At 46.7% G+C, this 23,078-nt stretch overlaps 1 protein-coding gene across 1 annotated transcript in view; it reads right to left on the reverse strand.

Moving 5' to 3' along the window:
- Positions 1 to 23,078, reverse strand: part of LOC139533785 (exocyst complex component 4-like) — a 61,128-nt gene that overhangs the window by 18,791 nt on the left and 19,259 nt on the right. Inside the window, exons 4-6 of the mRNA XM_071332154.1 lie at positions 6,161 to 6,302; positions 2,630 to 2,808; positions 1,951 to 2,110 (exon numbers count right to left, since the gene is read on the reverse strand). Coding sequence (XP_071188255.1) covers positions 1,951 to 2,110; positions 2,630 to 2,808; positions 6,161 to 6,302 — 481 coding nt within the window. The remainder of the gene's footprint in view (positions 1 to 1,950; positions 2,111 to 2,629; positions 2,809 to 6,160; positions 6,303 to 23,078) is intronic.

Here is a 23,078-nt window from a genome sequence, read left to right on the forward strand (position 1 = left end):
TCAGAGAGAGATGTATCAACCCCTACAGCACCCACACTGTCATCAGAGAGAGAGATGTATCAACCCCTACAGCACCCACACTGTCATCAGAGAGAGATGTATCAACCCCTACAGCACCCACACTGTCATCAGAGAGAGATGTATCAACCCCTACAGCACCCACACTGTCATCAGAGAGAGATGTATCAACCTCTACAGCACCCACACTGTCATCAGAGAGAGATGTATCAACCCCTACAGCACCCACACTGTCATCAGAGAGAGAGATGTATCAACCCCTACAGCACCCACACTGTCATCAGAGAGAGATGTATCAACCCCTACAGCACCCACACTGTCATCAGAGAGAGAGAGAGAGAGAGAGAGAGATAATAAATGAGAGAAAGAGAGAGAGATAATAAATGAGAGAAAGAGAGAGAGATGTAAATGAGAGGGAGAGAGAGAGAAAGCGAGAGATGTAATGAGAGGGAGAGAGGGAGAGAGACGGCGAGAGAGAATAAATTAATGAGAGAAAAAGATAGAGCGAATGAATGAGAAAGAAACAGAGAGAGAGAGCGAGAGCAAGAGCGAGAGAGAGAGAGAGAGAGCGCGAGAGAGAGAGGCCATCACTGCTATTCCCCCATAATGTGGAGGTGAAAGGGAGTAGAAATAACAGACTAACCAAGGCTCCGCCGGTCCCCTCTATACCACTATCCTGCCATCAGACAACAGCACCGCTATGGAGCTAGGCAAGACCCTAACGAGACAAACTCCGTCAAGCCAGCACAGTTATCACCGGGGTCTTCTACGTTCCCAAAACTCTGTCTTGGGGCAGAGTTTTACTTTTTACGTTTTACTTTTGGCCATAGCACTACACAGCTGACTCAAATAATCAAAGCTTGATGATGAGTTGGTTATTTGATTCAGCTGTGTAGCGCTGTGGCAACAACCAAACATGCACCGAGGTGGGGCCCCAGGACCGAGTTTGGGAAACCCTGTTGTGCACACATTCACAGACAAGACGGCATCCGACTAGCATACATTGTATCGAAGGACATCGCATGGAGATTGGCAAAGCTGGGGAAAATCTAACGTCATCAGATTGGGTTTTGGGGGGGATTGAGGTAGCCTAGACTTTGACTTTGATTAAGCCTTTTGGTTTACAGTCCAACGAGTCCATAAAATGACCTTTGTATTGTTTTATGTTTGGTCAAAATATATTGAAGTCTCCAGAAAAATGCCCAAGAATAATTGCTGCCGAAGATGCTTCAACAAAGTACTGAGTAAAGGGTCTGAATACTTATGTAAATTAGATTTTTAATTTTTTATAAACTGGCAAAAATGACCAAAAACCTGTTTTTAGTTTGTCATTATGGGATACAGTATTGTGAGTAGATTGATGAGGATAAAAAATGTTTTTATCGATTTGAGAATAAGTTCGCAACGTAAAATAATGTTGAAAAAGTCAAGGGGTCTGAATACTTTCTGAATGCACTGTACCCTCTCCCATCTGGTCCTCTCACTCACTCATGGGGTATAAATTGGTGCAGTTCTATATGTTGGTTGAACATGCAGAACAGAGGGAGAGAAAGGGAGCGAGAAAGAAGGACTGCAGAAGAGAGGTACAGCGAGAGAGAGGGACAGAGGGCAGGAAGACAATGATTACACATTGATCCGTCCAAATAAAGCTGTCCTGTGTCCTTCTGAGACACAGCCTCCCACTGACTAACTTAGATTATCTCTCTCCCTCTCTCACCCACTCTCTCTCTCGCCCGCCCGCTCTCTCTCGCCAGCCCGCCCGCCCTCTCTCGCCAGCCCGCCCGCCCTCTCTCTCTCTACTTTGATTTGCCCTTCTCTTCTCTCATTCTCTTTCCTATTTCTATCCCTTTGTCTCCCCTCTCTATCCTTCCGTCATGTTCATCCATCTCTTACCCTGTCTTTCTTTGTCCCCTTCCTGTGTGTATGTCTCACCTAGCGAAGTCCAGGTCGGCCTCTCTAGACATGGTGATGTTGGTGAGGTTCTGCTGCAGGACAAAGATGTTCCTACACATCTTCTTGATGCCAGACTCACTGATCCTCTTAAAGTACTGGGCTCCATTGATCAGAATACAGGAGATCAGGTGGCCAAGACCTACAGACAGTGAGACAGACAGACAGAGAGAGAGACAGAGAGAGAGAGAGAGAGTAGAGAGAGAGAGAGAAGAGAGACAGGGAGAGATAGAGAGAGCTCGAGAAGAGAAGAGAGAGAGAGAGAAAGAGACAGACAGACAGGAGAGAAGAAATGAGAGAATAGAAGAGGGAGAGATAGAGAGAGTGCGAGAAGGTGGAGAGAGATAGAGAGACAGAGAGCACAAAAGAGAGAAGAGAGAGAGAGAGGAGAGAGGAGAAGAGAGAGAGAAAGGAGAGACGAGAGGAGAGAAGAGAGAGCGCAAGAGAACGTGAAGAGAGAGAAAACACATACCAGTCACATTATTGATCACCGCAGTGGACATTTGTACCCCAAAAAGACACAGGGACAATACAGACACACATTGACCTGAGCACAGTCAGGTGAAACAAGTACATGAAATATTCCTAAAAAGAAAGGGCACTGACCAATACATTCTCCACACATGACATTATCATGGACGACCCCCAACAACAGGATTACCTTCAAAGATGTACTGGAACTTGTGCTGCTGCAGCGCGGCACCCATCACCTCCTCGATGGCACTGATGTCCTTGTTGAGTTTGACCACCAAGGGGTCGTAGTCCATGCTCTCCACGTTGGCCACGATGGCATAGTTCCCCTGCTTGGCCAGGGGGATCAGGTAGTGGAAACAATGCACTCTGAGGAGAGAAGAGAGGAGAGCAGAGGATAGATAGATGAGGGGAAGAGAGAGGAGAAACAGATGAGGAGAGAGGATTGATAGATGAGGGGAAGAGAGAGGAGAAACAGATGAGGAGAGAGGATTGATAGATGAGGGGAAGAGAGAGGAGAAACAGATGAGGAGAGAGGATTGATAGATGAGGGGAAGAGAGAGGAGAAACAGATGAGGAGAGAGGATTGATAGATGAGGGGAAGAGAGAGGAGAAACAGATGAGGAGAGAGGATTGATAGATGAGGGGAGGAGAGAGATGAGAGATGAGGTGAGAGGATAGACAGCGGAGGAGAGGAGTGAAGAGAGACAGATGAGGAGAGAGGATTGATAGATGAGGGGAGGAGAGAGGAGAGAGATGAGGTGAGAGGATAGACAGAGGAGGAGAGGAGTGAGGAGAGACAGATGAGGAGTTAGGAGAGACAGATGAGGAGAGGAGTGAGGAGAGACAGAGGGGAGGAGATAGGAGAGATAGAGGGGAGGAGAGAGGATATACAGATGAGGAGAGGAGAGAGGAGAGACAGATGAGGAGAGAGGATAGACAGATGAGGAGAGAGGATAGACAGATGAGGAGAGAGGAAAGACGGATGAGGTGAGAGGAGAGACGGATGAAGAGAGGAGAGACAGACAATATTGTTGATGTGTGTTTAGTCCAACCAAATCCTACTGGTAAATTAAGTCATGATGGTGATGGAATCAACTTAGTGTTACTTATCGCAGGCATTTTGCTGATATCGTTCATTATGAGAAGTAGCCTATACTAGACAAATGAGAAGTTTGAAATGAAATAACTTTGCTAATATGGGTGATTGTTAATGGGACAATTGATGGGACAATTGAATGAAAAAGCGGTGGTGGAAATGTATCGCTCAGCTCTACTGGGATGTTTCACTAAATTCATCCACCATGTAACTATCAGGACAGATTGTGATATGTAGATCTCAGTCTACTGTAACTTAATCAAATGTCTCCCCACCGCCTCTGTCTTTAAAAACATTTGACCAAGTGTGACAATCTAATCCAAGAGCCACCGTGCGGGTGCTTAGTTTCCCTAAACACCTGACTGATATATGATCTCTGGCTGCTCACACCTTCATCAGAAGACCCAAAAACCATCTTCGGCCCCGGTGGCTATTAAAAACATGAGTGGAGACATAAAAACCAACACCCTCTCGCTCTCTCTCTTCTTTTCCTTCTCTCTCCCTCCCTCCCTTTCTTTCTTTCTTTCCCTCCCCCCTCACACTCCATCGCCTTCTCTCCCTCCCTCTCTCTGCATCTCTCTCTTTCTTCCTCTTACTCTCCTCTTCCTGATGGCATCATTTGCACCCTTACTGTTGGGGGAAATGTGGTTGATGGGTAAAAGTCAATAAGGCGTGGAGTAGTAGGGAGCAGTGCAGAGCTCAGGGAGGGTTTCTCGCCCCCTCTCTTTTTTCGGGGCGATCATAAACATTACTGCAGAAGCGAAACAATATCTCAGAGCCATGATGAGGGATGGAGGGATAAAGGGAGGAAGGAGGGGATGGAGGGATAAAGAGAGGAAGGAGGTGATGGAGGGATAAAGAGAGGAAGGAGGTGATGGAGGGATAAAGAGAGGAAGGAGGAGATGGAGGGATAAAGAGAGGAAGGAGGTGATGAGGGATAAAGAGAGGAAGGAGGTGATGGAGGGATAAAGAGAGGAAGGAGGTGATGGAGGGATAAAGAGAGGAAGGAGGTGATGGAGGGATAAAGAGAGGAAGGAGGTGATGAGGGATAAAGAGAGGAAGGAGGTGATGGAGGGATGAAGAGAAGGAGGACATGGGGGCTGTTAGGGGCTGTTGATGAGAGAGAGTTGGTTGTTTTCTGGGTTTGGTTGGTAAATCACTTGTTCTAGACGTTAATGGGTGAACTGACTGGATCTGGAGGGACACATTGGTCTGAATGTGTTATTAGATTGTCTTGCACTTGTTTAACCCCCTAGAGTTGACTGACACGCCGGTGCACCAATCTGAGTAATATCAGTTTTATTTTTTATTCCATCACAATCCGTCAGTTTCAGCTAGAAATATCTACTTTTTTGGATGAGTCTCAATCCACCGCCAATGTGGCACTTCCTCATCTGCAGTGAAAGGTGGCAGAGCTAGAGCGGTGTTTGTCAGACCATTTAGACAGCCCAAACACGATGGTGGTCTACACAAGTGTCAGGGGACTCGTCTGAAGTCGGTACCGTCGATATGCCAACTTCTGTTTGTAGCGTCTGAACCTTTTGGACTACAAACTAACTAGTCTGAAGGAAACCGATGCTGTGCCTACCCCAAGAAAGGGGTTAAATATGTATTTAAAAAATAATATATATTTCCTGAGCTTCCTTATATCTCCTAGATATAGGACAGACACTTCAAAACCTTATTCCTTATAATTTATTTTTTGACTGTTTTATGAATGTGTTATTCAATGTGGGGTATGGTACTAAAGGCCAAATTGAATATTTTATCAAATAATAATAATATACATATACATATATACACCTAAAGGGGTTCTAAAATTAAAATACGACAGTCCTGCCACTTGGTGCGCTATAAAGTTGAAGGACGGGGCTGAACAAATGTAACCATTCTCAAATTCATAGGTGGAACTATTCAATGTCTGACAGTCAACATGGTAGTCTGACAGAACAGCAGCCTGTTAACTCAGTCTGCCCCACTCAGGACCAGGACTGAAGAACACTGTGGAACCATTGAGAGGAAGATTTTATAAATCACGGTTGTGTTCGCTAGGGACCAAATGGAAGAAAACAGAGTGAAGCGGGTGGTAGTATGATCTGTACTTGACCAATAGGAAAAGGTCATTGTGAACATGACCAATAGGAAAAGGTCATTGTGAACATGACCAATAGGAAAAGGTCATTGTGAACATGACCAATAGGAAAAGGTCATTGTGAACATGACCAATAGGAAAAGGTCATTGTGACCATGACCAATAGGAAAAGGTCATTGTGAACATGAACAATAGGATAAGGTCATTGTGAACATGACCAATAGGATAAGGTCATTGTGAACATGAACAATAGGATAAGGTCATTGTGAACATGACCAATAGGATAAGGTCATTGTGAACATGACCAATAGGATAAGGTCATTGTGAACATGACCAATAGGATAAGGTCATTGTGACCATGACCAATAGGAAAAGGTCATTGTGAACATGAACAATAGGATAAGGTGACCAATAGGAAAAGGTCATTGTGAACATGAACAATAGGATAAGGTCATTGTGAACATGACCAATAGGAAAAGGTCATTGTGAACCCAGGCTGTTTATCCTGGAGAGTCCATGTCCGTACGTACCTGACCTCCAGGTGGAGGACCAGCAGACAGCGGTCAGCGATGTCCTGGAAGGCCCTGGACAGGTCAGTCAGAGTCTGGAGGATCTGGTCCCTGCTGCGGACGCTCTCATTGGTCACCTGGGGGTCTGAGCCTGGAGACCCACCTGAACACACACACACACACACACACACACACACACACACACACACACACACACACACACACACACACACACACACACACACACACACACACACACTTTAGTTACATTACAGCTAAAGATGAAAAATACTACAGCAGTGTTTCCCACAACTCTTCTCGAGTACCCAGGACCATTCCACATCTCTTCTAAGGTACCCAGGACCATTCCACATCTCTTCTCAAGTACCCAGGACCATTCCACACCTCTTCTAAAGTACCCAGGACCATTCCACATCTCTTCTCAAGTACCCAGGACCATTCCACACCTCTTCTAAAGTACCCAGGACCATTCCACACCTCTTCTAAGGTACCCAGGACCATTCCACATCTCTTCTAAAGTACCCAGGACCATTCCACATCTCTTCTCAAGTACCCAGGACCATTCCACACCTCTTCTAAAGTACCCAGGACCATTCCACACCTCTTCTAAAGTACCCAGGACCATTCCACATCTCTTCTAAGGTACCCAGGACCATTCCACATCTCTTCTCAAGTACCCAGGACCATTCCACATCTCTTCTCGAGTACCCAGGACCATTCCACACCTCTTCTAAAGTACCCAGGACCATTCCACATCTCTTCTCAAGTACCCAGGACCATTCCACACCTCTTCTAAAGTACCCAGGACCATTCCACACCTCTTCTAAGGTACCCAGGACCATTCCACATCTCTTCTAAAGTACCCAGGACCATTCCACATCTTTTCTAAAGTACCCAGGACCATTCCACATCTCTTCTAAGGTACCCAGGACCATTCCACATCTCTTCTCAAGTACCCAGGACCATTCCACATCTCTTCTCAAGTACCTAGGACCATTCCACACCTCTTCTCCAGTACCCAGGACCATTCCACACCTCTTCTCCAGTACCCAGGACCATTCCACACCTCTTCTCCAGTACCCAGGACCATTCCACACCTCTTCTCAAGTACCCAGGACCATTCCACACCTCTTCTAAGGTACCCTGGACCATTCCACATCTCTTCTAAAGTACCCAGGACCATTCCACATCTTTTCTAAAGTACCCAGGACCATTACACACCTCTTCTAAAGTACCCAGGACCATTCCACATCTCTTCCCGAATACCCAGGACCATTCCACATCTCTTCTAAGGTACCCAGGACCATTCCACATCTCTTCTCAAGTACCCAGGACCATTCCACATCTCTTCTCAAGTACCCAGGACCATTCCACACCTCTTCTCCAGTACCCAGGACCATTCCACACCTCTTCTCCAGTACCCAGGACCATTCCACACCTCTTCTCCAGTACCCAGGACCATTCCACACCTCTTCTCAAGTACCCAGGACCATTCCACACCTCTTCTCCAGTACCCAGGACCATTCCACACCTCTTCTCAAGTACCCAGGACCATTCCACACCTCTTCTCCAGTACCCAGGACCATTCCACACCTCTTCTCCAGTACCCAGGACCATTCCACACCTCTTCTCAAGTACCCAGGACCATTCCACACCTCTTCTCAAGTACCCAGGACCATTCCACACCTTTTCTCAAGTACCCAGGACCATTCCACACCTCGTCTAAAGTACCCAGGACCATTCCACACCTCGTCTAAAGTACCCAGGACCATTCCACACCTCGTCTAAAGTACCCAGGACCATTCCACACCTCGTCTAAAGTACCCAGGACCATTCGACATCTCTTCTAAAGTACCCAGGACCACTCCACATCTCTTCTAAAGTACCCAGGACCATTCCACACCTCTTCTCGAGAACCCAGGGCCATTCCACACAGATGTTATTGGTCACATACACAGATGTTATTGTGAGTGCAGTGAAATGCTTGTGCTTCTAGTTCTGACAGCGCAGCAATATCTAACATGTAATCTAACAAATTCACAACAACTACCTAATACACACACATCTAAGTAAAGGAATGGAATAAGAATATATACATATAAATATATGGAAGAACTAGGACGAAGGAGAACTAAAGAGAACCAGGAAGAACTAGGACGAAGCAGACCCAAAGACAACTAGGACGAAAGAGAACTAAAGAGAACCACGGAGAACTAGGACGAAAGAGAACTAAAAAGAACCAGGAAGAACTAGGACGAAAGAGAACTAAAGAGAACCACGGAGAACTAGGACGAAAGAGAACTAAAAAGAACCAGGAAGAACTAGGACGAAAGAAAACTATAGAGAACCAGGGAGAACTAGGACGAAAGAGAACTAAAAAGAACCAGGAAGAACTAGGACGAAAGAAAACTAAAGAGAACCAGGGAGAACGAGGACGAAGGAGACCCAAAGAGAACCAGGGAGAACGAGGACGAAGGAGACCCAACGAGAACCAGGGAGAACGAGGACGAAGGAGACCCAAAGAGAACCAGGGAGAACGAGGACGAAGGAGACCCAACGAGAACCAGGGAGAACGAGGACGAAGGAGACCCAACGAGAACCAGGGAGAACTAGGACGAAGGAGACCCAAAGAGAACCAGACACAATGAGTTGATGGAATCCAGAACTAACACACTTAATTCAACTAATGAAGGGATTGATGAGACGTTGATCAGGTGAGATTGGACTGGAATACATCAAATAGGAGGAATAGCAGGGAGAACTCAAGGAGACGTTTGGGACACTGTGCTACACATCTGAAGACCTTCTACAGTCCTTCAGAAAGTCCCTTCAGTCCTTCAATCCATGTGCTGAGACACCAAGTCTATGTCCGCATTGTGATCCATACAAAGGAGGTGTGTGTGTGTGTGTGTGTGTGTGTGTGTGTGTGTGTGTGTGTGTGTGTGTGTGTGTGTGTGTGTGTGTGTGTGTGTGTGTGTGTGTGTGTGTGTGTGTGTGTGTGTGTGTGTGTGTGTGTGTGTGTGTGTGTGTGTGTGTGTGTGTGTGTGTGTGTGTGTGTGTGTGTGTGTGTGTGTGTGTGGTGTGTGTGTGAAGAGCATTCAGACCACCAGGTGTAAATCAATGGCTATGAATTAGAGGGGAGTGGAAGGAGAGAGAAATTGGCCCTGTCACTCATATGTGAGTCTATTTGGGCAATGAGGCGGTGGGGAGTGTGGTGTGTGTTTGGAGAGAGACTGCTGAGCAGAAGAGGGGTGGTGAGGGCTAGCGATCGATTGGCTGCAGTCAGGGCCAGCTCCCCAGTTACTCCCTCAGCCCTTGTGAAGGTCGTACGGACGAGCGCACGTACGCAGGCAGGACGGCAAGCACACTCAAAGACCCAAACACACACTGACAGATTGAGGAAGGAAGTAGTTGAAACTGCTGCTGAGCAAAGCAGGCCAATATCTACTGTTGACAGAGGTCCTTTATCAACGCTGCTTAGTGGAGATATTTCCTACAGATTCAAGACACTACAAGTTTTAAACACTCTGATTTGATTCTTAAACTAGAAACAGGATCTAAATACTCTTCAATAATTCATATAAATACTCAAAGCTCTGTATCTACGTTATTCACATTCTGACAAAGTTACATGTTGACTTATTTGGGAGTCACATCACATGAGATGTCCCCAGTATCCTGCCTCATCTCATGTCCCCAGTATCCTGCCTCGTCTGCATGTCCCCGGTACCCTGCCTTGTCTCCATGTCCCCAGTATCCTGCCTCATCTCATGTCCCCGGTATCCTGCCTCGTCTCCATGTCCCCGGTACCCTGCCTCGTCTCCATGTCCCCGGTACCCTGCCTTGTCTCCATGTCCCCGGTACCCTGCCTTGTCTCCATGTTCCCAGTATCCTGCCTTGTCTCCATGTTCCCGGTATCCTGCCTTGTCTCCATGTTCCCGGTACCCTGCCTTGTCTCCATGTTCCCGGTACCCTGCCTTGTCTCCATGTTCCCGGTACCCTGCCTTGTCTCCATGTTCCCAGTACCCTACCTTGTCTCCATGTTCCCGGTACCCTGCCTTGTCTCCATGTTCCCAGTACCCTGCCTTGTCTCCATGTCCCCGGTACCCTGCCTTGTCTCCATGTTCCCAGTATCCTGCCTTGTCTCCATGTTCCCGGTACCCTGCCTTGTCTCCATGTTCCCGGTACCCTGCCTTGTCTCCATGTTCCCAGTACCCTGCCTTGTCTCCATGTCCCCAGTACCCTGCCTTGTCTCCATGTCCCCGGTACCCTGCCTTGTCTCCATGTCCCCAGTACCCTGCCTTGTCTCCATGTCCCCAGTATCCTGCCTTGTCTCCATGTCCACAGTACCCTGCCTTGTCTGCATGTACCCGGTACCCTGCCTTGTCTCCATGTTCCCAGTATCCTGCCTCGTCTCCATGTCCCCAGTATCCTGCCTTGTCTCCATGTCCACAGTACCCTGCCTTGTCTCCATGTTCCCAGTATCCTGCCTCGTCTGCATGTACCCGGTACCCTGCCTTGTCTCCATGTTCCCAGTATCCTGCCTCGTCTCCATGTCCACAGTATCCTGCCTCGTCTCCATGTCCCCTGCCTTGTCTCCATGTCCCCAGTATCCTGCCTCGTCTCCATGTCCCCAGTATCCTGCCTTGTCTCCATGTCCCCAGTACCCTGCCTTGTCTCCATGTTCCCAGTATCCTGCCTTGTCTCCATGTCCCCAGTACCCTGCCTCGTCCCCATTAACCCAGTACCCTGCCTTGTCTCCATTAACCCAGTACCCAGGTCCCGTGTGGCTCAGTTGGTAGAGCATGGCGTTTGCAACGCCAGGGTTGTGGGTTCATTCCCCACGGGGGGACCAGGATGAATATGTATGAACTTTCCAATTTGTAAGTCGCTCTGGATAAGAGCGTCTGCTAAATGACTTAAATGTTAAATGTAAATGTACCCTGCCTTGTCTCCATGTTCCCAGTATCCTGCCTCGTCTCCATGTCCCCAGTACCCTGCCTTGTCTCCATGTCCCCAGTACCCTGCCTCGTCCCCATTAACCCAGTATCCTGCCTTGTCTCCATGTCTCCAGTACCCTGCCTCGTCCCCATTAACCCAGTATCCTGCCTCGTCCCCATGTCCCCAGTACCCTGCCTTGTCTCCATGTCCCCAGTACCCTGCCTCGTCCCCATTAACCCAGTATCCTGCCTTGTCTCCATGTCCCCAAGTACCCTGCCTCGTCCCCAGTATCCTGCCTTGTCTCCATGTCCCCAGTACCCTGCCTTGTCTCCATGTTCCCAGTACCCTGCCTCGTCTCCATGTCCCCAGTACCCTGCCTCGTCCCCATTAACCCAGTACCCTGCCTCGTCCCCATTAACCCAGTATCCTGCCTCGTCCCCAGTACCCTGCCTCGTCCCCATTAACCCAGTATCCTGCCTCGTCTCCATGTCCCCAGTACTCTGCCTTGTCTCCATGTCCCCAGTACCCTGCCTTGTCTCCATGTCCCCAGTACCCTGCCTTGTCTCCATGTCCCCAGTACCCTGCCTTGTCTCCATGTCCCCAGTACCCTGCCTCGTCTCCATGTCCCCAGTACCCTGCCTCGTCCCCATTAACCCAGTACCCTGCCTCGTCCCCATTAACCCAGTATCCTGCCTCGTCCCCAGTACCCTGCCTTGTCTCCATGTCCCCAGTATCCTGCCTTGTCCCCATTAAAGCCAAACTAAATGGCTGAAGATAAGCTGAGACCCCATTGGCTTAGACAAACACAGGGAGCCCGAGTGACACAGTCATCCAATCAACTGAGCAAACGCTGCTCACAAGCAGAGAGAGAAAGAAAGAGAGATGGACATGGAGATTGCTCTTTCTATTAAGACAGGGGTGTGTGGGCACTGGCTAACTAACTGTCCTTGGGTAAATGGCCAGCTGTGTGTGTGTGTGTGTGTGTGTGTGTGTGTGTGTGTGTGTGTGTGTGTGTGTGTGTGTGTGTGTCTATCCTATGTGGGTGGAGGTTATTGAGAGATAAAGGTGCAGAGTGGACACTGAGGACAATGCTTGGAGGAGAAGAGACTAATATAGAAATGCTAATGAGTAAAGTTAACTGCTATGTGCAAAGCTCTGGAGCACTGACTGCAGTGGCAGGAAGGAACACGGGGCTGCACAGCCAAAGCAACAGGATTCTCTACCTATGAGAGAGATGAATTTGAACTGTTAAAAAATGCATCTGATGACTTTGGCGGAAATCGTGCATTGACGCCAGTTAGGTCTGCATCATTGTAGGTAAAGATCATTGAACAGGTGGTAGTCCAGTGTAAACACCGAGCAAGGCAGCCTTTAATTGTTTTCAAAAAGAGGGTATATGTTATACAGGGACTTCAACAGTTTGTGAAGGAAAACAGATCATTCAGAGCTATATACTGTAGATCAGGGTACTCAACTCTGACCCTATGAGGTCTGGAGCCTGCTGGTTTTCTGTTCTACCTAATAACTAATTGCACACACCTGGTGTCCCAGGTCTAAATCAGTCCCTGATTACAGGGGAACAGTGAAACAATGCAGCGGAACTGTCTTGGAGGTCCAGAGTTGAGTTTGAGGGCTGTGTAGCAATAGTGTTTTGATCCAACCCTAATCAAGATTCAGTTCAATAAAGTAAACATATCCAACACTTCAACATTACCTTGAAGATAATAACACAATCGACTCACTCCAACAACACGTGGTAACTGCAAATAGACTAGATGTGTTTGTCTGGGGATGAAAGTCAATAGAAAAAGGAGAGGAGAAGCACATGTTGATCACACCTAGGTTGAACCAAACTCACCAACACCACTTCTGTTCTCTCAGCTTTCTCCCGACATTAAGGACAAGATCACATCACATAACAAGCTTTTCAAATTCAATATTGGTGCACAATTTAAACCAACAGTATCAAAGTGATGCAAAAGGTACTCGTGGAACTGCCCTGCAATCCTCGTCTTAGATATCAGCCTGCAAAAACAAGACTCTATTTTAGTCCAAGTGTTCAGAAACCGGAAATACTGCAGTGTCATTGTTAGAGATGAGTCTGAATACTGATCTCCTGACTCAGACAATTAATCATGGAACACACACCATCATTTCCTTTTGTCTTTCCACAAAGAACAAAACAAAAGAACATGGTTGCGTTGCACGAAAGAAGATTCAGTTACTTGACTTTTACAAAAGTAAAGATGAATTGTCTTGAGACGATATAACCCTAAAGCACACATTTCAATCACAATGCACAAGTCTGTTGCATGACGTTCCCTAAATAATTAGAATATTGTATAACTGCACTCTTAGAAAAAAGCATTCCAAAAGGGTATTTTGGCTGTCCCCATAGGATAACCATTTAAAGAACCCTTTTGGGTTCCAGGTAGAACTCTCTGTGAAAAGGGTTCTACATGGAAACCAAAAGGGTTCTACATGGAAACCAAAAGGGTTCTTCAAATGGTCGTCCCATGGGGACAGGTGAATAACACTTTAAATTCTAGTGTGTTCATGAAGACATTACACAGAAGAAATTCAAAGCAAACAAGTGTGGGGAACTATTTATAAATTGTTCTGCTTTTAAGTGTACCAAGACTTGGCATGGGCCCTCAGATCCTGTTCTACAGCTGCACCCTTGAGAGCATCTTGACTGGCTGCATCACCGCTTGGTATGGCAACTGCTTGACATTCGACCGCAAACGGCTACAGAGGGTAGTGCGTATGGCCCAGTACATCACTGGGGCCGAGCTCCATGCCATTCTGGACCTCTATACCAGGCGGTGTCAGAGGAAGGCCCTAAAAATGGTCAAAGACTCCAGCCACCCAAGTCATAGACTGTTCTCTCTGCACAACAAGAGATACCAATTATGGCACCATCAGGACCCTGAACAGCTTCTACCCCCAAAGCCATGAAAATATTTAACCAAATCTGCACTGACCCTTTTGGCACTAACTCTTTTCACTCATTACATACGCTGCTGTTACTCTTTATTATCTATCCTGTTGCCTAGTCACTTTATCCCTACCTATGTGTACATACAGTTAAAGTCGGAAGTTTACATACACTTAGTTTGGAGTCATTAAAACTCGTTTTTCAACCACTCCACAAACTTCTTGTTAACAAACTGCAGTTTTGGCAAGTCGGTTAGGACATCTACTTTGTGCATGACACAAATAAATTTTCCAACGATTGTTTACAGACAGATTACTTCACTTAGAATTCACTGTATCACAATTCCAGTGGGTCAGAAGTTTACATACACTAAGTTGACTGTACCTTTAAACAGCTTGAAAAATTCCAGAAAATGATGTCATGGCTTCAGAAGCTTCTGATAGGCTAATTTACATCATTTGAGTCAATTGGAGGTGTACCTGCGCATGTATTTCAAGGTCTACCTTCAAACTCAGTGCCTCTTTGCTTGACATCATGGGAAAATCAAAAGAAATCAGCCAAGACCTCAGAAAAGAAAAACTGTAGACCTCCACAAGTCTGGTTCATCCTTGGGAGAAAATTCCAAACACCTGAAGGTCCCATGTTCATCTGTACAAACAATAGTACACATGTATGAACACCATGGGACCACGCAGCCATCATACCGCTCAGGAAGGAGACGCGTTCTGTCTCCTAGAGATTAACGTAATTTGGTGCAAAAAGTGCAAATCAATCCCAGAACAATAGCAAAGGACCTTGTGAAGATGCTGGAGGAAATCGGTACTAAAGTATCTATATCCACAGTAAAACAAGTCCTATATCGACATAACCTGAAAGGCCGCTCAGCAAGTAAGAAGCCACTGCTCCAAAACCGCCATAAAAAAGCCAGACTATGGTTTGCAACTGCATATGGGGACAAAGATTGTACTTTTTGGAGAAATGTCCTCTGGTCTGATGAAACAAAAATAGAACTGTTTGGCCATAATGACCATCGTTATGTTTGGAGGAAAAAGGGGGAGGCTTGCAAGCCGAAGAGCACCATCCCAACCGTGAAGCACGGGGGTGGCAGCATCATGTTGTGGGGGTGCTTGCTGCAGGAGGGACTGGTGCACTTCACAAAATAGATGGCTTCATGAGGATGGAAAATTATGTGGATATATTGAAGCAACATCTCAAGACATCAGGAAGGAAGTTAAAGCTTGGTCGCAAATGGGTCTTCCAAATGGACAATGACCCCAAGCATACTTCCAAAGTTGTGGCAAAATAGCTTAAGGACAACAAAGTCAAGGTATTGGAGTGGCCACTGTGACTAGAAGGAACGACATACTGTCAGACACCCCACTGTGACTAGAAGGAACTACATACTGTCAGACACCCCACTGTAACTAGAAGGAACTACATACTATCAGACACCCCACCGTAACTAGAAGGAAGAGAATCACCAACACCACCAATGTGGAGGACATAAGCTGCTTCTTTCCAGGTCAGCCTTTTAAATCTGTTTGTCTGAAGAGTAGACCAATTGAAGTTAAAGTCTACAGAAAAGAATGATGACAAAAAGAGAGCAAACTTTGACTAGAGTAACTAACTTTCATGTACAATAGTTGTCTCAATCACTATTTTACCTCACCTGTAAATCTCTTGTCTGCCAGGTGATGTTCGTGGGGAAGAGAACATAACCTTGACATCCATTCAAACAATGTCCATGAGTGAGCACAACTGTCTGGCCCATGCCCTGAGAGGTATCAACCACATTGGGAGGCTGAGACTCTGTACCAGGAGGCCCGCAAGAACATGGGCACCTACACCTGGTACCACAAACTGACACACATATCACTTCCTTCTCTCCGCTATATGCCCAGTGCATAGTCTCTAACACACACTCTGCTTCTCCTTGTCACACATTTACAGATTCTTTAATATTCTCACATTGACACATCTGTCCTGTCACATACACACCTACAAATTAATCTACAAGCACTCTCTTCCTCTCTCTCCCTCCTAGGTGTTTGTGTCCAGGGACTACGTTCCTCACGGCGTTGGCCCAGACGCCATGGGCCGGCAGCTTGGCCGTTACCCTGGCTATGATAAGAAGATTGATCCCAGCATTGCCAACACATATTGCTACAGCAGCGTACTGCTTTGCCCACCTGGCCATGTTGTCCCGCCTGGACAACAACTACAGGGAGAATGGCAGGTTCCTCAGTTTGCCCCTGTTCAAGGTCCTCTCCACCCCCTGGAGGCTGGTGTTTCAGGGTGACTGTTGGTGGGACACATAAAGATGCTTTGCAGACCCTTTGCCAGTTGTAAACAAATGCACTTCCTGGATACTTAACAGTCTATGCTGGGGGAAAGGTGAAATGTGTAAACACCGTTGTGGCCTGGCTGGTCTAGTGGTAATGACGCAGCCTCTGACACACACGTCTACAGTGTCAGCATAGGTTAGAATCTGGCATAGGTTAGAATCCGGCATAGGTTAGAATCCGGCATAGGTTAGAATCTGGCATAGGTTAGAATCTGGCATAGGTTAGAATCCGGCATAGGTTAGAATCTGGCATAGGTTAGAATCTGGCATAGGTTAGAATCTGGCATAGGTTAGAATCTGGCATAGGTTAGAATCTGGCATAGGTTAGAATCTGGCATAGGTTAGAATCTGGCATAGGTTAGAATCTGGCATAGGTTAGAATCTGGCATAGGTTAGAATCTGGCATAGGTTAGAATCCGGCATAGGTTAGAATCTGGCATAGGTTAGAATCCGGCATAGGTTAGAATCCGGCATAGGTTAGAATCCGGCATAGGTTAGAATCCGGCATAGGTTAGAATCCGGCATAGGTTAGAATCCGGCATAGGTTAGAATCCGGCATAGGTTAGAATCCGGCATAGGTTAGAATCCGGCATAGGTTAGAATCTGGCATAGGTTAGAATCCGGCATAGGTTAGAATCCGGCATAGGTTAGAATCCGGCATAGGTTAGAATCCGGCATAGGTTAGAATCCAATCCTACCCCCATTTGACACAACCTCTACCTTTCCCACTGCCATCTTCTCGATCTGTTCAATGAAGTCAGAAAACACCTTAATATATATATATATATATTATTTTAATGTAAACATCCTATTCTCTCTCAGTCCTCCTTTAGGTGGTATCACCGAGGCTTGGGCGATATAACGTTTATACCATGTACCGGGGTATATGGTATGACAACACACATCCTTTAACCTCAGAATCACTTGGCTGATTTAACCATAAATAGAAAAATCCAGTAGCCAACACTACGCCACCTTTTAAACAGGAGGTGAAGTCCTCGGGACAAATAGTGTGTTCATGTGGTGTCTGAGTTATCGGAAATACGAGACTCCGACTGGGAAGTTTCACTTGTAATTACAACTTGGAGGGCTGTACAAGTCGGAAAGTCTGAGAAAATTACACTGCTACATATCAACACACTTGATATGTAGCTAATTTGACTATATTGACCATGTTTGCAACCTAGCTAACTTAATTATTCGAAACTTTAGCTGGCTCACATAGCTAGCTAAAATCTCATTGGTTGAAGAATTGTTCCAACCGGGATGTTTCCCACGAGCACATGAATGGTAAATACACTAAACACATCACACAGGTTCTTTAAAGGGGCAATCAGCAGGTGCTACATCCATTTTTGGACTTATATATGAATGATATGTTCGCATTGATTCTTGAAGAATGTAACTTATAAATGCCTCATGACCTTAGTTCAACTGTCACACTCCATGAGAAACCAAAATATATGCTTGTTTTACTCCAATGTTGGTAAACAGAGTAAACGTAAACAATTACATTACAGCCTCAACACATGGGTTAAAACGATCATTTTGATATCATGGATGGTCAGCCCTTGCATCCGCAGCTCTGTCTATGAATATGAGAATGTTACATTTCTCCAGACCCATCATATTTCACTTACCAAAATAAGGGCTTTTTTTTATTGTTTCTACAACAAAGAGTTCACAGACAACGGGTGCGAGCTGTGTGCCCAGGCAGGTCACCCGTGATACAAGTCAGTATTCAACATCCATCCATGTCTGAGGATGTTGAGAGATGACGTGGAAACCAGTCACTAGGGGCAACAGTGAGCGCCGTTACCTTCAAGAAGGTGTTGGTTATGCGAGGGCGTTGTGGACGGGGATGGCGGTAAGCATCTGCCTCTGGTTCCAAACAGACCAAAGGGTCCAAACAGACCAAAGGTTCCAACCAGACCAAAGGTTCCAACCAGACCAAAGGTTCCAACCAGACCAAAGGGTCCAACCAGACCAAAGGGTCCAACCAGACCAAAGGTTCCAAACAGACCAAAGGTTCCAAACAGACCAAAGGTTCCAAACAGACCAAAGGTTCCAAACAGACCAAAGGTTCCAACCAGACCAAAGGTTCCAACCAGACCAAAGGTTCCAACCAGACCAAAGGTTCCAACCAGACCAAAGGTTCCAACCAGACCAAAGGTTCCAACCAGACCAAAGGTTCCAACCAGACCAAAGGTTCCAAACAGACCAAAGGTTCCAAACAGACCAAAGGTTCCATGTTTGAATCCAGTCATAGAAAGTAGTTGTTGATACTTTTTGTTTTCAGCCTAACCCAAACCTTAACCCTTACCTCAACCATTCAGGGTTAATGTCTAACCTTCAGAATCCGGAGTTGATGCCTAAACTTAAATCTAAACATTTTGACATTTCAGGTGTAGAACTTTGCAAACAACATCTAATTCTGATGTGAGACTGTGAGAGCTTGTTTGTGTGCCACGGCGTGTGTATGTTGTGTGTAAACACCTGAGTGTGTGTGTGTATGTATGTAAACGCCTGTGTGTGTAAATGCCTGTGTGTGTGTGTATGTATGTATGTAAAACACCTGTGTGAGTGTGTGTGTACATTGTGTGTAAACACCTGTGTGTGTGTGTGTGTGTGTTTTATGTCGTGTGGAAACACCTGAGTGTGTGTGTGTGTGTGTTGTGTGTAAACACCTGTGTGTGTGTCTGTGTGTGTGTGTGTGTGTGTGTGTATGTTGTGTGTAAACACCTGTGTGTGTGTGTGTTGTGTGTAAACACCTGTGTGTGTGTCTGTGTGTGTGTGTGTGTGTGTGTGTGTATGTTGTGTGTAAACACCTGTGTGTGTGTGTGTGTGTGTGTGTGTGTGTGTGTGTGTGTGTGTGTGTGTGTGTGTGTGTGTGTGGTGTGTGTGTGTGTGTGTGTGTGTGTGTGTGTGTGTGTGTGTGTGTGTGTGTGTGTGTGTGTGTGTGTGTGTGTGTTAAAGTAACTGCATTGTGTGATTCCTCCAGTGCATTTCACATAATGTCTTTGGCAGCTCTGGGGAGGAAAGCCTAACAGCAGGAAGTCTCACCAGGGGAACACAGTACCGCCTCAGCCTGTCACACTTTGATGATGCGATCAAGACTCCACGGCATGGGGCCACCAATTTAGAGGCAGGAACAGAGGAACTTGCGCTCTTTCTGACTGACAGCCTTCCATACCTCCCATCTATGTCAACTTTCCCTCTCTAATCTCTTTGGATTCAGTCTGTCTCTCTCTCCCTGCGTCTCTCTCCCTGCGTCTCTCTCTCTCTGTCGGTCTCTCTCTCCGCTGGTCTCTCTCTCCGCCGGTCTCTCTCTCCGTCGGTCTCTCTCTCCTAGTATGTGAGGTCTTTGTAAATATATGTGTGTGTTTTTGTTTATGCGTGTTTGTGTGAGTGTGTAGTGTGTGTGTACTGTATAGTGTGTAGTGCTTATCCAATTATTTTCCAATCCCATCTAAGGGAGGCGTCTGTTCCTTGCCATCTGCAGGAGATGAGGGTGGCACACATTAAGGGAGAGACGGGGGGCAGATCAATGGCACACACACACAAACATGCACACACACGCAGACACACAGGATAAATACTCTAGTGCTCTGGCTGGTCAATGACAGGAAAGCTAACAGAGAACAAAGAGAGAGAACATGAAAGAAACAACTATGAGTTGATGCCTCCTGTCTGAGCCAGTTCAATGTGGTGCAGAACTTTCCATTGACTCGTCAGTCTGCTCTTTCCAGACCTCCAGCAGAGAGGAGGAAGAGAAAGGGAAGAAGAAGAGAGGGAGGGTTTATCCTGGAGGGGTGGAGTGAAGTCATGAATGATGCATAGGGACTGGTGTTAATTATTCTGTGTGTGGAACGGGACAGACATCTGCACTAGGATAGAGAGAGAGAGAGAGAGAAGGTGGGGGAGGGGGTGGTGAGAGGAGAAAGAGTGGGGAGAAGGATGGAAGCAGGGGAGAGAGAGAGGGGAATGGAAGGGGAGAGAGATGAGAGAGATAAGGATGGAAGGAGGGGAGAGAGAGAGATATATAGGGGAATGGAAGCGGAGAGAGAGGAGAGAGAGAAGGATGGAAGGAGGGTGGGATGAAGGTAGAGAGAGAGAGAGAGAGAGAGAGCAAGAAAGAGAGAGAGAGAGATAGGGGAATGGAAGGGGAGAGAGATAGAAGGATGGAACGAGGGTGGGATGAAGTCAGAGAGAGAGAGAGAGAGAGAGAGAGAGAGAGAGAGAGAGAGAGAGAGAGAGAGAGAAAGAGGGAAAGAGATAGAGGGAGAGAGAATGATGAGAGAGATGGGATGTGTCTATGCTTATGTATGCCTGAGAGACAGCCTGGAAGTATGTGAGAAATAAAGACTCAGTGAATAAAACACTAGACATGCATGTGTAAAACAGAAAGGTAAAAGTATTCAAGGTATCAAGGGAACCATTAGAGCTGTACAGGCTTGTATTGTGTGTTGGAGAAAGAAAGTAGACCACTGACTATGCTAATACTTCCTACTGCTAGAGGGAGCAGCCCACCACGTGCTCAGGTCAAGGTAAAAAAAAAAATCCCCCCTCATCCTCCCTCCCCGTCCCTACCTCACAGGCAAATCCCCCCTAACTCCAAAATCCTGCCTATGCTTGCAAAAAGAACATGCGGTCAGAGAACAACTCTCCCCCGGGACAGCATGGTTCTATAGTACCTCATTACAGAGAGTTGAGCAGCGGAGCGCAGCACAGCTACAGTTAGATACGTCCTAAACGGCACCCCATTCCCTATATAGTGCACTCCTTTTGACCAGGGCCCATAGGGATCAGGTCAAGAGTAGTCCACTATGTGGTGCCGGGGTAGCCAACCCTGTTCCTGGAGTGTCCGAGCTACAGCAGGATGTTGTTCCAACTAGGCTTCACACCTGACCAACTGAGATCATTGACCAGTTCAGTGATTGTCTAAATTATACACACCTGCTCTTCCAGGTCGGTTAAACCAAGAACATGACCTGTCTGCGGTCCTCCAGGACCAGGGTTGACTTCCCCTGATGTAGGGAGTAGGGTACTATCTACCTCTGATGTAGGGAGTAGGGTACTATCTACCTCTGATGTAGGGAGTAGGGTACTATCTACCTCTGATGTAGGGAGTAGGGTACTATCTACCCCTGATGTAGGGAGTAGGGTACTATCTACCCCTGATGTAGGGAGTAGGGTACTATCTACCTCTGATGTAGGGAGTAGGGTACTATCTACCTCTGATGTAGGGAGTAGGGTACTATCTACCTCTGATGTAGGGAGTAGGGTACTATCTACCTCTGATGTAGGGAGTAGGGTACTATCTACCCCTGATGTAGGGAGTAGGGTACTATCTACCTCTGATGTAGGGAGTAGGGTACTATCTACCTCTGATGTAGGGAGTAGGGTACTATCTACCCCTGATGTAGGGAGTAGGGTGCTATCTACCTCTGATGTAGGGAGTAGGGTGCTATCTACCTCTGATGTAGGGAGTAGGGTACTATCTACCCCTGATGTAGGGAGTAGGGTGCTATCTAACTCTGATGTAGGGAGTAGGGTGCTATCTACCTCTGATGTAGGGAGTAGGGTACTATCTACCTCTGATGTAGGGAGTAGGGTGCTATCTACCCCTGATGTAGGGAGTAGGGTACTATCTACCTCTGATGTAGGGAGTAGGGTACTATCTACCTCTGATGTAGGGAGTAGGGTACTATCTACCCCTGATGTAGGGAGTAGGGTACTATCTACCTCTGATGTAGGGAGTAGGGTACTATCTACCTCTGATGTAGGGAGTAGGGTGCTATCTACCTCTGATGTAGGGAGTAGGGTACTATCTACCTCTGATGTAGGGAGTAGGGTACTATCTACCTCTGATGTAGGGAGTAGGGTACTATCTACCTCTGATGTAGGGAGTAGGGTACTATCTACCTCTGATGTAGGGAGTAGGGTCCTATCTACCCCTGATGTAGGGAGTAGGGTACTATCTACCTCTGATGTAGGGAGTAGGGTGCTATCTACCCCTGATGTAGGGAGTAGGGTGCTATCTACCTCTGATGTAGGGAGTAGGGTACTACTCTACCCTCTGATGTAGGGAGTAGGGTACTATCTACCTCTGATGTAGGGAGTAGGGTACTATCTACCTCTGATGTAGGGAGTAGGGTACTATCTACCTCTGATGTAGGGAGTAGGGTACTATCTACCTCTGATGTAGGGAGTAGGGTACTATCTACCTCTGATGTAGGGAGTAGGGTACTATCTACCTCTGATGTAGGGAGTAGGGTACTATCTACCTCTGATGTAGGGAGTAGGGTGCTATCTACCTCTGATGTAGGGAGTAGGGTACTATCTACCTCTGATGTAGGGAGTAGGGTACTATCTACCTCTGATGTAGGGAGTAGGGTACTATCTACCTCTGATGTAGGGAGTAGGGTACTATCTACCTCTGATGTAGGGAGTAGGGTACTATCTACCTCTGATGTAGGGAGTAGGGTACTATCTACCTCTGATGTAGGGAGTAGGGTACTATCTACCTCTGATGTAGGGAGTAGGGTACTATCTACCTCTGATGTAGGGAGTAGGGTACTATCTACCTCTGATGTAGGGAGTAGGGTACTATCTACCTCTGATGTAGGGAGTAGGGTACTATCTACCCCTGATGTAGGGAGTAGGGTACTATCTACCTCTGATGTAGGGAGTAG

Source organism: Salvelinus alpinus, chromosome 11 (assembly GCF_045679555.1).
Source record: "Salvelinus alpinus chromosome 11, SLU_Salpinus.1, whole genome shotgun sequence".
NCBI lineage: Eukaryota > Metazoa > Chordata > Actinopteri > Salmoniformes > Salmonidae > Salvelinus > Salvelinus alpinus.